At 55.7% G+C, this 13,428-nt stretch overlaps 1 protein-coding gene and 1 long non-coding RNA gene across 7 annotated transcripts in view; both read left to right on the top strand.

Annotated features, from left to right (window-relative positions):
- ANAPC1 (anaphase promoting complex subunit 1) overlaps positions 1-1,958 on the top strand; it is a 35,277-nt gene extending 33,319 nt beyond the window's left edge. For all 3 annotated transcript variants that reach the window (XM_054195512.1, XM_054195513.1, XM_054195511.1), the window contains exons 46-47: positions 416-550; positions 1,602-1,958. In XM_054195512.1, the coding sequence (XP_054051487.1) occupies positions 416-550; positions 1,602-1,717 (251 nt within the window). In that variant the 3' untranslated portion in view covers positions 1,718-1,958. The remainder of the gene's footprint in view (positions 1-415; positions 551-1,601) is intronic.
- Positions 1,959-4,524: 2,566 nt separating this feature from the next.
- LOC128907063 (uncharacterized) overlaps positions 4,525-13,428 on the top strand; it is a 23,604-nt gene continuing 14,700 nt past the window's right edge. Inside the window, exons 1-3 of one of the 4 annotated variants that reach the window (XR_008465452.1) lie at positions 4,525-4,637; positions 10,888-11,026; positions 11,242-11,282. This is a non-coding gene — a long non-coding RNA (uncharacterized LOC128907063). Of the gene's footprint in view, positions 4,638-9,377; positions 9,400-10,105; positions 10,179-10,199; positions 10,352-10,887; positions 11,027-11,241; positions 11,283-13,428 lie in introns of those variants that run through there. The other 3 variants (XR_008465453.1, XR_008465450.1, XR_008465451.1) reach the window with 3 other exon arrangements.

Genomic DNA, 13,428 nt, shown 5'->3' with positions numbered 1-13,428 from the left:
TCCAGGTACCGGAAGGCTGCTATAAGGTCTCCCCGGAGCTTTCTCTTCTCCAGGCTTAACAACCCCAACTCTCTCAGCCTGTCCTCATAGCAGAGGTGCTCCAGCCCTCGGATCATCTTTGTGGCCCTGGAAGGCCAACGTGGAAGGTTGTGTTTCCCAGAGGAAATGCTTTCCTAATATCACACTGGGAGAATTTTCTAGGAGCAAAAGCGAGAGGTGACCACAGGAGAGAACAGGTTGTAGGGTGGCTGTGGCAGAAGGAATAAGGTTTGCAAGCAAACCCCTAGCCCACCTTCTGTGGGGAGATGGAGACTCTTTTCAGTGGGCTGCTTCTGTGGAAATGCTGTTGTCTTGCCTTTCTGTTTCCTCCCACAAATGCTCCCTAAATTTCATCAGTGTCTCCTGTATATTACAGCTGGAGGGGATGTCTCTCTGCATTCCTACCTAAGTGGGCAGCCCGCGGAGGAATCTCAGCTGAGCATGCTGGCTTGCTTCCTTATTTACCACTCTGTCCCAATGCCAGGTCAGCTGGCAGCTGGAGGCTTGGAAGGTAAGACCTGGAGTGCAGGACAGCGCTCCAGACTTGCATGGACAGACGCTTCTGGATTTGGCCTTGAATACTAAAAGAAGTATATCCTGTAAATTATGTGACAGCCTGTATTTCCTCTGAAAGCTGTTTCATCGATTTTTATTCTGTGTTAATTCTCTTGAGTCTGGACAGAAACGGTAGAAGCTTTACGCAGGACTAAAGAAGCCAGAATTGGCCTTTATAAAAAAAGTCTTAGGTCTTTTCTGATCTGCAGGTAATGATGTTCTCGCAGGCATTAAGACCATGTAAGATGAGCTGTGACAGGGGAAAGTGTTTTTTTTTTCTTGGGTTAGCAGTATCCTGAATGTCCTTAAATCTGTTTCCTATAAGTACCTACTTAGAGTGATCACCTGCTCTTCTAGTCTTCCAGTGGTAATCTGATTTGGGATCCAGGGAAATTCTGGGCCCTTTCACTCAGCAGCTTTTTCTCTTGCTCTCCATCAGCTCAGGCTGGGGATATGCCGGGGCTCCTCTGTTTGCCTAAGGTATCTCGGGTTGCAAGAGAAATGCAGCTGGGCTTTGATTTAAGGGACTCTGTGGATTACTTAGGGGTGTGACGGGCATGAACGTTACCACCTCAGTGATGAGAGGAATCTGTTGCTGAAAGCTCTGCAGAGGCCGCAGTCCCGGCACAGGAGTCCTCTGCCGGTGATGACACCCTCAACGTATAAGCTTATGTGTCTCGTCTTGGATGTTTTCCAGTCAGGTGCCTGGGTATCTGTTCAGGTCAAAAGACCTTTATGGAAATCCTGGTTTTCTGTGTCCTCTTTACCTGTTACACCCCTCTATTCTGACAGCTCCTGCCACATGAGCTGAATTTGGGGTTTCTTAAAAGTCTAATATAAAAATTTACTTTTTAACCAGCGTTGCAGCAAAACGAGTAGCAGGAAGCACATCTCCAGAGATACACCCTGCACACTGACAGGCTGTCCTTCCTCTATTGACAGTTCTTTTATTGGGCAAGTGTTACACCAATATGTGCTCATTCTCTTTCTTTCTTTAATCTCTTTAGGAACCGCCAGCTTCTCTGAGCTGCTTTTGAAGTTCAAGCAGTTGAATATGCCAGTTCGTGCGTTGCTAAGGCTGGCTCCTCTGTTGCTTAGAAATCCGCAGTCTATGGTGCTGTAGGTCTGTGGCATTCGTTCTGCATGTGATTACGGAATGACAGAGCCCGCTGTATCTTGTTTCATGCTTCTCAAAAACGTACAGGTAAAATGTACTGGATTTTGTAACTTCTCGAACAACGTAAAACTTCAGGCTTGTCCCTGGCTGTGGTGGCTATGGCCAGGAGTTATTTATAAATTGTTACAATGAATTAAAAAAATAAATTGTAAAAGTGAACTAATAATAAATTTACTTTTGTAACTAAGGATTGTTTACAAATATGTCTTCTGTGGTGAATTCTGAAAAGACCTTGGCTGGGAACTGTACGATTTCCTTGGTTTTCAAACTTCTTTGCTTGTGATGTATCTTAATCCACTTCCAAGAGGTACTGTAGATTTTAGGAGATAGGCAGCCCAGAAGATGCCAAACTTGCTTTTCCTCTTGGGTCTCAGGCTGGAAGGGAAAGCAAGCCACCTGCTGCGCCACTCACATCGGGCCAAGTATGCTTTTCAAGAACTGGCAGGATCTTTCAGTCTCATTCGTGCAGTATTTATTTTTTTTTTTTTTGTTTCATAAAGACTACTGTATTTCTCCTCCATAAGCATACATGCTCTGTGAGTATAAATTGCCCTGCTCCGACTTATCCACGATATACTCACTACTGCACTGTTTACGTCTTTTTGTTGATTTTTTTTTTTCTTTTCTCATCTTTGTTCTGCAATTAGTCAGTGGCTGCTGAGAAAACACCTGCCTCCACTACGTTACGTTATGTCTGGGCAAGAACTGAAACTACTTACAGGCAATTTAAATAATTGGGCATTCGTTTGTGTTTCCTTCATCTCTGCTGTGCTGCCTCATGTATTTCCCCAGAGCACTGAACTTGGAGCGTGGCTGGTTCCATATTTGTTCTGGGCAGGCCAGGCACTTAATTTTTCATAAAACAGGTGGAGTTACTCCAACAAAAGCAGCCGCCAGGGGTTGAATGATTACTACTAGCAAAGCAGCCTAGAGCCAAGCTGTTGGACTGCGCTTATTCTGAAATTTCAAATTTGATCTTGTTCTATGGGACTTGTCCTAATCCTGGTCCCCTTTTCTTTTTCCAAGCCCTCAAGTAGAGGAGCCAAAGGATTTTTAGGGAGGGGATGAACGGACAGAGGAAGACAACAGAGAGTGATTACGAAGAAAGCAAAAGTAGAACACTTACAAACCTTCTAACTGTTATTAAAATGAGTGCATTTAATGTGTATTAACCTAATGTCCTGAAGGAAGGACCTGAGTCCCAACCATGTGGGGCCTGTAACAAATCCCAACCCTCATCCCTGTTTTTGAAGCTGCTCCGAAGTTGATCTCATTTCCTTGAGCACCCACATAGGGTGTTCTGTCTCAGGGGAGGTGAAATCTTTACCCAAATTAATGGACAAAGACCTCAAAGGCTGCTGCTTTGGAGCTGTAGCTCTGACGCTAGCCCCCTGGGCTATCCTGTGGGGGGGTTGTGTGGCTCCCCGCCTCGATGATAGCAAGTGAGCAGATGGGGTTTTCATTGCAAGCTCGAGCTCGGTCGAGTGACCTGGGCCTGAAGATCTCCTGTGTCTGTCCTGCTGCTGGCTCTGGCTGAGGACACGGGTTGCAAAAAAGGAGGAGCCCTGCAGGCAACATGCTCATGGGTGGAGCAGCGAGGGCAAGGGGAAATCGGACGTGTCCTGAGGAAAGTTCCTGCGCAGCGTTCGCAGGAACTCCTGTGCCTCGCTCCTGGGGGCCGTGGGTTTGTGTTGGAGATTTTGGAAAGGAGAGGGAGCACCAAGTGGTGCCTCTCACACAGCTGGAGCCTGCAGGCAGTGGGGTTCGGTCTTTTAAAAAAAACAAAACAAAAAACACCTACCCCAAAGGGTACCTTCTTTTTTGTGTGAATTAAATAAACCTGTTACCAGGTATGGAAAACCCTGCTCCTGCCACTGGGAGATCCTGGCTGTTCCTTCCCTTGGGACAGGGGTTCGTGCCAGGCTTGGGGGTGTGCATACCTCCTCCCTTGGCTGCAGTTTGGGGAAGTCATTTTCTTCCTCCTAAATTGGAGAAATGTGAAGCGTTAAACATTCGCTTCCCGAAGCTAATGAAACTGCTTTCCCCATCCCTGACTTTTCTGCGGAGGAATGATTTTTAGCCACTGAAAGCCCCAAACAGAACCCAAAACCATGAAGAGGACAAGTTGCGCGGTTACTTTTTTGCCCTGTGCACGCTCGCGGGAGGAAGAGCAGAAAATGCAAATGCTGGATGTTGAGCGAGGAGCTGAGGAACCTGAACCGAAGATGTGCTCTCCTGCTGGATAAGCGGGGGTTTGCCCTATGTTCCGAGGAGTTTTGGACAGCAGCCTGGCGCCCGGGGTCCACGCTCCCGCTGGCATCGGCCTCATGCTGCCTGGTGGCTTGGGAAGCTGGAAGATGACGATGAAGGAACCAAGAACAAAACGAAAAACCGAAGCAGGCTCTAAGCAAGCCCCTTGCAAGGAGGTGCAAAGTGCAGCTTCCCTGGGGTTGGAGGAAGCGTCTCCCCGTGCAGCTGGGGTTGGGATGCTCGCGGGTCCAGCTTGATGCCTGGAGTGCAACGTGCCCAGGTCACGGCTCTGCCACCTCCCCAGTGCCCTGCCTGCCATTGCTTTAGCCTGGGGGGGTAGGAAGGAGGGCGTGTGGGTGTGCAAACCTCTAGAGCTGCATGAAGTCAAGAGCCGAGAGGCTTCCTGTTTCCTTTTTAAGGTTTAACAGAATTTGAAAGCAGCCGCCGCCACGACCTGGACCAATGATCTGGGCAGAGCGGCGGAGGAGTTGTGTCTCGGGGTGCCTGGCGCCCGTTACGAATGCCAGCTTCGCTCTCCCGGCCTCACACGGGGCCCCCGCGCTCCCTCCGGCCCTGGGGAGCTGCCTCAGCGCCGGGCTCCCCCCGGCCTGCCAGGGTAAGGTGCTATTTACTGCTGCGGGCAAGGCTTTGTGAGTTGTTTAAGATGCCGGTTGCTTTAGCTGCTGGCTGCGAATTGCAAAAAATACATCTATGCGATAGCTTTTGCGACACCTCACGGTCCTCGCGCTGCTTTGTGTTGCTTGGTGCCGGGCTCTCACAGGGTGACTGTTTTAAATATTGCACATTTAAACTGAGCGCTGGCGGCTGGTTGGGTTTTGGGCTTTGCCTCATCCCCCTGCGGGTCCCAGAGCGCCCATGGAGCGTGTGCCACCCCTGGGCAGTGAAGGGGGGGTGCTCTGCTTGGTGTGGGGGGTGCCCTGGGAGGTGCGGGGGGGCGAGGCAGGGACAGTCTTAGCACATGGGGGACCCCCGCCCTCTCTGCCTGGCTAAGAGGGGCGCCCCTGCAGCGTCCCCCCCAGCCTCTCCTGGCAGGATGCCCTGTGCCCAGCATCCCGGCACCTCCAAGCCTGCCCCAGCTTGCCCCTGCCGTGGATGGGCGAGCACCCTGCTGGCAAAGGGGACGCACCCAGCCTGCCCCTGGCAAGCCCCAGCAAGCCCCGGCAAGCCCCAGTCTGGGGGCGGGAGGGTGGGGAGGGGAGGTCCTCGGGGTAGCCCTGGGACCTGCTCTGGTTGCGGGTGCGAGTCAGGCTGCTCAGCCCCTTGGAGGGCTTTGCGGCCAGCAGCAGCTCCCCTCGGCCACGGCATGGTGATGGGGGAGATGGGACATGGAAGCTCCCTGCCACCCATCAGCGGCGCCCCTGCGGCTCCTCCGCCCACGCTGGGGTCCTGTGGCCCCGATAACCGCAGGCGGCAGCTCCCGGCGCGAGCCTGGTGCAGCTGGGGATGGAGGCTGGGCTCCTCTGGCGTCATGCCTCGGTACCCAGAGTGCTTAGTCACCTTTCTGGGGTTTTATTTTTATGCTGTGTGTTCACAAGCTGTTTGCATGCCCTCCCTTGGGCTTTGGGCGAGGAGAGGCAGCAGAGAAGTGTCCTCCTGCACCTCCCAGGGTCCTGCCACGCAGGACCTGCCATTTTTTGCCATGGAAAGCAAACGCATCCATCCAGTGCATCCCAAACCACGCTTCCTTGAGGTCTGCTCATCTTTCCCTATGGCCGTCCTGGAACCGAGTGACTCTGTGAGGAGTTTAGCAGCCCGAGGAATGCCTGTGGAAGCCCAGGGTCCCCCTTCCCTCGCTCAGCTTTCAACCTCAGAGGCGGCCCACGGCAGCGCGTTCCCCCTCCAGCTCCACGCAGAGGCTGTTCTTCCCTCTCCAGCTCCACGCCGAGGCTGTTTCCTTTCCTCGTTGATATTTTTTTTTCTTTTAATCTCACTCGGTTGGTACCCTTGGTATAGTCCCCAGTGTGGCTGTGGGGGAGAGCACGGCTTCTCCAGGCCATCCCGCAGACCACCATGCCAGCTCTGTCACCCCGTGCGTTGCCCTGGCCCTTTGCCACTGCCCCGGAGGTCCCCGGCTCGGTGGCCTCGTGGCCGCTGGAGCGCGGCGCCTCTTCAAAACTGGGCCTGCCCCATCGCCGCCTTCTACCCGCCGAGTTCCCTTTTTCGGCTGGGGCACGCAGTTTTTTGGCAACAGTGACCTCTGTCGGCATCACCGCCGGGGCCCGGTGCCACCGGCTTGGCCCCCGCCGTCACCCGGCTGCATCCCACCCGTCCATCACCGTCCCCAGCGCCTGCTGCCTCTCTCACTCTTCCCATCTTTGGCACAAACGGGGAAATAACTTGGTTAGCAGGGACAAATCCCGCCCACCGAGCATCGCCTCCCAGCCCTGGCTGCCATGCGATGGCACGGCAAAGCCCTTGCAGCTACTGCCGGTGTTTCGGTAAGCACGCGTGCTGGAAGGCAGCTACCAGCTCTGCTCAGAACCGGAGAAAAGTTACCGAAAGGTCTCCCGAGGACAGCCCAAAACCTGAAAACCCGGCGGGGATTTAATTTAAGAGCTGTGCGGCCAACCTCCGTGACTCATGTAAATAGAGATGTTACAACTGGTGACTAATCCCAGTAGCACTTTCTGTGAATGTTTCATCTCCATTCACATTTCAAATGAGTATTTTTCACAATTTTAAAATAATAATAATAAAACATACGGGCGATTTTACAGGAAAGAGGGGAAGGAAGTGTTTTGGCTGCGAAGCGGTGCCGGCGAGCAGGGGCTGCTGGGTTGGTTTTGGCTCAGCAGAGGCTGCTGAGCCGGCGGGAATGGTCGCTGTCGCTCCTCTTTGCTGTAAGCTCCTCTGTCCGTGAGATGGCAATTGCTGCCTGTGCCCCTGCCTGCTCAGGCAGAGGGGCTTTGCCACCTGCAAGCTGTTGCCAGCACCCATATGGCAGTCTGATCCGTGGGGTGCCGTGCCATGCCGGCGTGGCTCAGCGGCTTGGGGGCCGGCTGCAGGTGGCGGCGAGTTTTGGAGGGCTGTGGGGCCGTGGCGGCGGCCGGGGGAGTGACTCAGAGGCGCTTTGGGGCTCTGTGGTTTTGCTTTCATGGTTTTGCTGTGACTTAGCAAGTTGTTTTTTTGCTCTGCGGGAAGGCAGGTGCCGGCATGCCCAGCAAAATCGGTCATCCCACGGGATCCCGGCCATCCCGGCCGGCTGCTGGGATGTCTCCGGGGGGTGATTATTTTTGCCTGTACTGATTTGTGCAGCTGAACCCCACGGGTGGTGCTGTGTGGTCCCATGGGACCCACATCTCCCCGGGGTGCAGCGGCGACAGCAGCAGCAGGGACCAAGCATCCCCCAGGGCATGGCCGGGTGCTTGGTCCCACCATGAAAATCCAACTGCAAAGGATTTCTCCGCAGGGCTTTGTGCTCCAAGAACACACACGCCACCAGTGCCAAAACAAAAGACGAACCCAAACCTCTTGCCGCTGCTGCTTCCTCAAAGGCGTCTTTACCCCGTGCTCCCTGGCAGCAGGGTTTGGCAGAAAAATGAAGCCAGGGCAGCATTTCCAGGTTTATTTTCCTCTTTTTTTTTTTTTGCGAATTTTCTTCCCTACCTGTTTTTTTCTTCCATCACCGTCCCGTGGCGCTGTGAGGGCTGACGCTCTGTGAATCCAGTGGTCCCCCCCGCCCTGTTCCCTGCGCTGCCCTGGGCCCAGCTTCTTATTTTCTTTTTAGAAGGAAAATTGGATTTTTGACAATGACAAAAATTCACCAAAAAAAAAAAAAAGAAAAAAAAAGCCCACAACCCCCTTTCTGCAGAAAACTCTGGCTTTCCATAAAACTCGCAGTCGCATGTTGGAGAAGCCCGGGGGTTTCTGGCAAACTGGATTTTGAAGCCGGGCCAGCAAACCAGCTTTTTCCAGGGAGCTGCTAATCACTGCCAGCACATTTTCCGTTTTTGTTGCAATATTTTGGGGGGGGGGGGGAGGGGAGGGGAGCGGGAGGGGAGCAGGACGAGTGTTTTCCAACCACATGCGCGCATGCCAGCCCTCTTCCTTCTCCTCCTCCTCCTGCCTGTGGGATGCTCATAGGGTCGTTTCTTCTGCTGTCCCTCCAGGGAGGGCATTTCCCACTGGCTCGTGCTCTGCTGGGGCGAGGTCCAGCATCGTCCCCGAGGAGGGAGCGCTGGATCGAGAGGATCACCCATCCCCTTGCTTTTTGGGGCAATATCCAAGCATTAGGGACCATGGCACAGCGAGCGGTTGATGCTGCTGCCGGGTAGCTGCCGCTGGGCTCCAATGCCTCCAGACCTCCACACCTCCTGGGTTCACCCGGGGGCTTGCAATCCCTCGAGTCCCAGCCAAGTTGGCCACGGAACGACACGCCGCTTCCAGCGCCAGGCTCCTGCGGCCGCATACTGAAATAATTAGGGAGGAGGGATCGTGCGCCGGTCCCTCGCCCCGCTTCCCTTTCTGCTGCCCCAGGGAAAAGTCGAAAGGGAGAGCAGGAGCTGGCAGTGCGCAGGAGCCACGCTTTAGCAGAGAGGAATTCACCTCTAAACGGCACGAGACTCAGTAATGGGTCGTGAAAGAGCCTGAGGGTTCTGCAGGGATGGAGCAGTTCAAAAAGCCACACGGGGCGATGCGCAGAAATATATCATTAACCCTTGGTTTTCCCTTTACATGTTAGAAAAAGCGTCATCACCGCAGCCGGCCTCTCTTACGGGCTGCCACCGCAAGGGTGGCTGCCGACATCTCGGTGCGGGTGACTTTTGCTTCTCGTATGAGAAATCGGTGAAAGCCACATATGAGAACACGAAGGGTGCTGGTGTTTTGGTGTTTTTTCCCTGGCCTGTGGGCAATCACGCTCATCAGATAAGCCAGAGCACCGTCTGCGGCCCGGCTGTCCTCAACAAGGGATGGTTGAGCAGCCGGTTCTGCCCGGCGCTGCGGCCGCACGGGTTGTCACTGAGGCGACCGTGGCGAACCTGAGGTTAGGAGCTGGCAGTGGTGGCGCTGGAAGGGTTAAAGCCACCGCTAGAGTGTTGGGGATGCCGGGGAGCACTGGCTGGAGGTGTGGAGGGACCGACTTCGTGGATGGTCCCTGGGATGCTCGGGCAGAGCCTCAGCGAGGCTGGGGCACCGATGGGGAGCCACAGCCACAAGGGCACCCGGGGTCACCAAACCCCACCAGATCCAAGCTGCCGCCGCAGCCACTCCAGTGTCACAAACCTGTTTTTTTTAAAATAGCATGAATTTGCGAAAGGCTGATGAAAGCAGCCCTCGTTTTATTCCCTTCTGGGGCTGTTCACCGCTGCCTGACTCATCTCTGAACTCCAGCTGAATCAGGGAGCACAAACCTGCCGGTAAGCCGCCTTTTTCGGGTTGGTTCGTTTTCTTGACACACATAAGAACCGCGCTGCTGGCCACGCTGAAATCGCGAAAAACAGAAATTGTGTGAAAAAGCAGGGGGTGGGACACGAGCAGGGTGCCAGCCGCCCCCTCCCCCCCCCCCACAGCAGGAGAGAGGGAAAGGGTCCCTCAGCGGCGGGGGAAAGGGCTTGGAGTGGGGTGAGCAACTCGGATGGTTGTTTGCCTGAGCTGTTCCCGGGGGAACAGGGATGGTTTCCATCACCCGGGTGGCAGCCAACAGCCTTTCCCATGAGGTCTGCAGGGAGGTCACAGCTTTTTTTAGCCCGGCTGATGGAAGTAGGGGAAAAAGCAGAGTGCTTCCCAGCGGACAGGCTGGAAGAGCAACCAGGAGCCCAAAAGTTTGGGGATGCATCACCTGGCTAAAAGCCTGGAGGGTTGGGGGCCACTCGGCAGAGCCTCCCGCCACCCCCTGGGATAGTGGATTTTGGTGCCTGTATGTCATCCCCTCCCCAGCCCCCTGCTGCTGCCATGGTCCCCGTGGGTTTGGCTGAAAGCCCTGGGAAATGAGACTTTTCCCAGCAAAGGCCCTTTCCGATGGGAAAAACCCCTGAGCCTTTCCCAATGGGTGCAGCCAACTGCTTCGGGGGAAGCAGGAGCAGCCATCGGCCGTGGGAAACTCTCCCTTCCCCACATCTCAGCGGGGGGGTGATGGGGGGGCCGTATAAACCCATCGGCACATCCCGGGCTGGGAGCTGCAGCGAGGAGAAGCCAGGTAGGACGTCAGACAGATTTGTTATGGTCCGAGAGGTACAGGGGATCCGCGCGCGGCTCTCAGTGCTGGCGTCGGAAACTGCCGCGCGTGGGGTTTGCTACGGGAGGATATGCCTGCACCTGGGAAGCGGGGGGCTCTGCGCCGAGAGGGGATGCTGGTACCCGGACAGCAGGGTAAAGCGGAGACTCTGCACTTGATGGGCTACAATTTGCCCTGGCTGATGGAATTTTTACCTGCCCTGAGGACACGCGCTGTCCTTCACATGTGTGGACCGCTCTCGCAGCCCGGGGAAGGATGCTAAAGCCTAGCTTTCCTCTGTTTCCCTGACATTCCCCCCATTATTTCCATTAATGCTTAATATTTAAGCATTAACGCCATCCAAGCAGAAACCATGCAGGTTTGGGCTGTGAGCTTTCCCCAGAGAAGCTGATATTAAACCCTTGTCACTACATGCCTGTGAAAGGGGAAGCGGGGGAAGCGCAGGGATGAATCCCTGGGGCAAAGCCCCTGTGGTTGAGCATCCTGCCCTAGGCACACACCGCCGGCATCCAAGCTGGCACGAAACTCCGGCCGATTTCCACCCTGTGGCACAAAACCACGCCGGTGGAAACTTGGAGGCAACAGGGCGAAACCTCCACGCGCGGGGTCCGGCTGTGGTCCTGCATCCAGTGTTCCCCTTACCACTCATGAAGGTCTCGTTCCTCCATAGGTGATTCCCTGCCCCTTTGCTGAAACGCAAGAAGCAGAAGAGGTTTTTTTCAAGCAGCCTAAATGAAAAAAAGCCTATTTTTCTGCAGGGCAGCAGACCCTGCCGGGCCATCCGGTGTCACTGGAGGAGGCAACAGCGGGTGAGTCAGCAGGAGCACAGCTGTCCTGCTTGGAGAAGGGACCAAGGCGGGGTCCGGGTTCTTTTTCCCCTCCTAATTATCTTGGGCATCCCTTAATGGTGGGAAATAAGTGACATTTGCGCCCCTGCAGCCAGCACTTTGGGGTTTTGTTTTTTTTTTTTAACCCGTTCCCATGAAAACATACCCAGCTCTGATGTTTTCTCTCCCCATCGCAGACGCTGGCTCTGGAGGATGCGGGGAAGCAGCCACGGTTCGGGTGAGTGTCTCCACGGGATGGGCGGCACGGCTTTGGGACGGTGGTTTGGGGTACCCAGCGCACCCTGCAAGGCACTGAGCTGAGGAGGACCGCCCGGACGGGGAAAGCACCCGCGCAGCAGCTCCTTACCTTCAAAGCCCTGGGTGCCTGGGGGGGCCCTCTAAGAGCATCAGTGGCTCGTCCGGGCTGCTGGAAACTTGTGTTTTTTCGAGGCTGTGCAGTTCCAGTAAATGAAAGCGGGGCTGCCGTATCGCAGCCACGTGACGAGGGTTTTTTTGGTAACTTGGCGCCCGTTTGACGAAAAAGAAGAAAGGCAAAACCCCACGGAGTGGCGGGAGGCGCTGCGCCTCGCGTGGGCTCACCGGCCAAAAATGAATCAGCAGCGAGCGCGGCTGCTGAAGGAGAGGGGAGAGCAGCGCTCCTGGGATAACTCTTCCCCCTCTGCTGCTGGTGGTGATGCTGGTGCTGGTGCTGGTGGTGCTGGTGATGCTGCTTGTGCCGCCTGGGGCCACGCAGGGATGCAGCGTCTCGCCCAGGCATCAGCTTTCGCCTCTGCCGCCCTCTCCTCATCCTCCTGCAGAGAGGCAGCCCCGGGGGCTGAAGACACCCGCGTGGATGCAAGTGGGGCTGCCCGTCCCTGTAGCCTTTAGGGTAGCCCCGGTTTTCTCTGGGGAAGCGCCTGGGTGTCCCCATGCCTGCATGGCAGAGGAAGAAAAATGATTTTTTTTTGAACCCAGGCGCATGTTAATCACAGCATCCTTACATCAACCACAAAACCCACTTTTAAGCTTGAGCGCGCAGTTGCGTTGTGCTGACAAAAGGGGTTAATGGTGTCTGCGGGACTAAAGACTAAAGCGATGTGTCCGGCTTGCAGGGGTGGCAGCGGGAGGGGGGCGGTACGGCTCTGACAGGGGTCTCCATCGCCGGAGTCACGCCGCAGCCCTGGGGCTGGGTGCAGGTTGGTGGGGGACGGGTTTCCAAACCCAACATCCCCATGGAATTTCAGCTCACGGAGATTTAAAAAAAAAAAAACAAAAAAAAAAACCCACCAAAACCACTGGCAAGCTCTGAATTAGAGCAAAGCTGAGTATCTTTTAAATCCCTGGTTTTCCCGTGGGGCTGTAGCGAAGGCTCCTGGCGGAGCTGTGGGATGAGGGCTGTGCCTGGGGCTGGGCAGAAAAAAGCGTGGTCGCGGCCGAGGCGGAGAAACAGGAACTGTTCCTTCGTGAGAACTTACAGGGAAATGGGTTTGAAGAACTGAGATGAGGCAAAGGATTAAACCCAGGCAGGGTATCGAGTCTTGAGATGAAGACGTGGGTAGCCCCGGCCGCGACTGCCTCCCTGCCCGCTCCAAGCAGACCTGAGGGGCTCGGGGCCGTATCCAGCCCTGGTCTGGATACCTCCAGGGATGCCAAGTCCGTATTTTCTACGACTGGGTTTATATTGCCATTCCCAGTGCCGGGTGACAGCTCGCCCTGCTCCCCTCTCGTTTGGGATTGGAAACCATGAGTAAAGGCATCAGCATCACTTTGGCTCGCCGTGCCAGATGGCGTTGCCGGGAGCCGTGAAGGGATGCAGGGAGCCGATTTCGGCTGGAAACCTCCCGCCCGTGCCACCGCGCGCGTGTCACGGTCCCATCCCTGGCACGTTCCACCATGCACCCCCCCGAGATGGCAGCTGCCCGCCCGTCCCCTCCCCTGCAGCCCCACAGCACGACGATGAAGGCGGCGGCGGTGGCGGCGGAGGAAAGAGCTCGTACCACGCCGTTTGTCACGCCTCGAAACTGAAACCCATGCTCTCCGTAGGTGGGGATTTCTCTCTGAGCGGCAAAGCAGCCTTCCAGCCTGGCCCCCGCCAACGTGCTGCCTGCGCCCCTGCCCGCAAGCCAGCCGGTAGGCAGGAGGTGGCCAGGTGGGGAGGTGGGTGGCTGTGGCCCCGCCGCCCACCCAGCCGCTCTCCGCCAGCCGGGCTGGGCTTCCCGGGAAGGCTCCGGCTGGGAAAGGGCACAGTGTGCAGCTTTCCAGAAGTTTGGGGCCTTGCAGATTTTAGAGGGTTACGGTTTTTAAAAAAGATTCGCCGTTTGGGACAAAAAACCTGGCATGAAGGCGCCCCTCCCTGTACTTGCTGGGCTCCTCAACTGCACGCA

Source organism: Rissa tridactyla, chromosome 3, assembly GCF_028500815.1.
Source record: "Rissa tridactyla isolate bRisTri1 chromosome 3, bRisTri1.patW.cur.20221130, whole genome shotgun sequence".
Taxonomy (NCBI): Eukaryota; Metazoa; Chordata; class Aves; order Charadriiformes; family Laridae; genus Rissa; species Rissa tridactyla.
The sequence above is the reverse complement of the archived record's forward strand: the minus strand, read 5'-3'. Positions and strand labels throughout refer to the sequence as shown.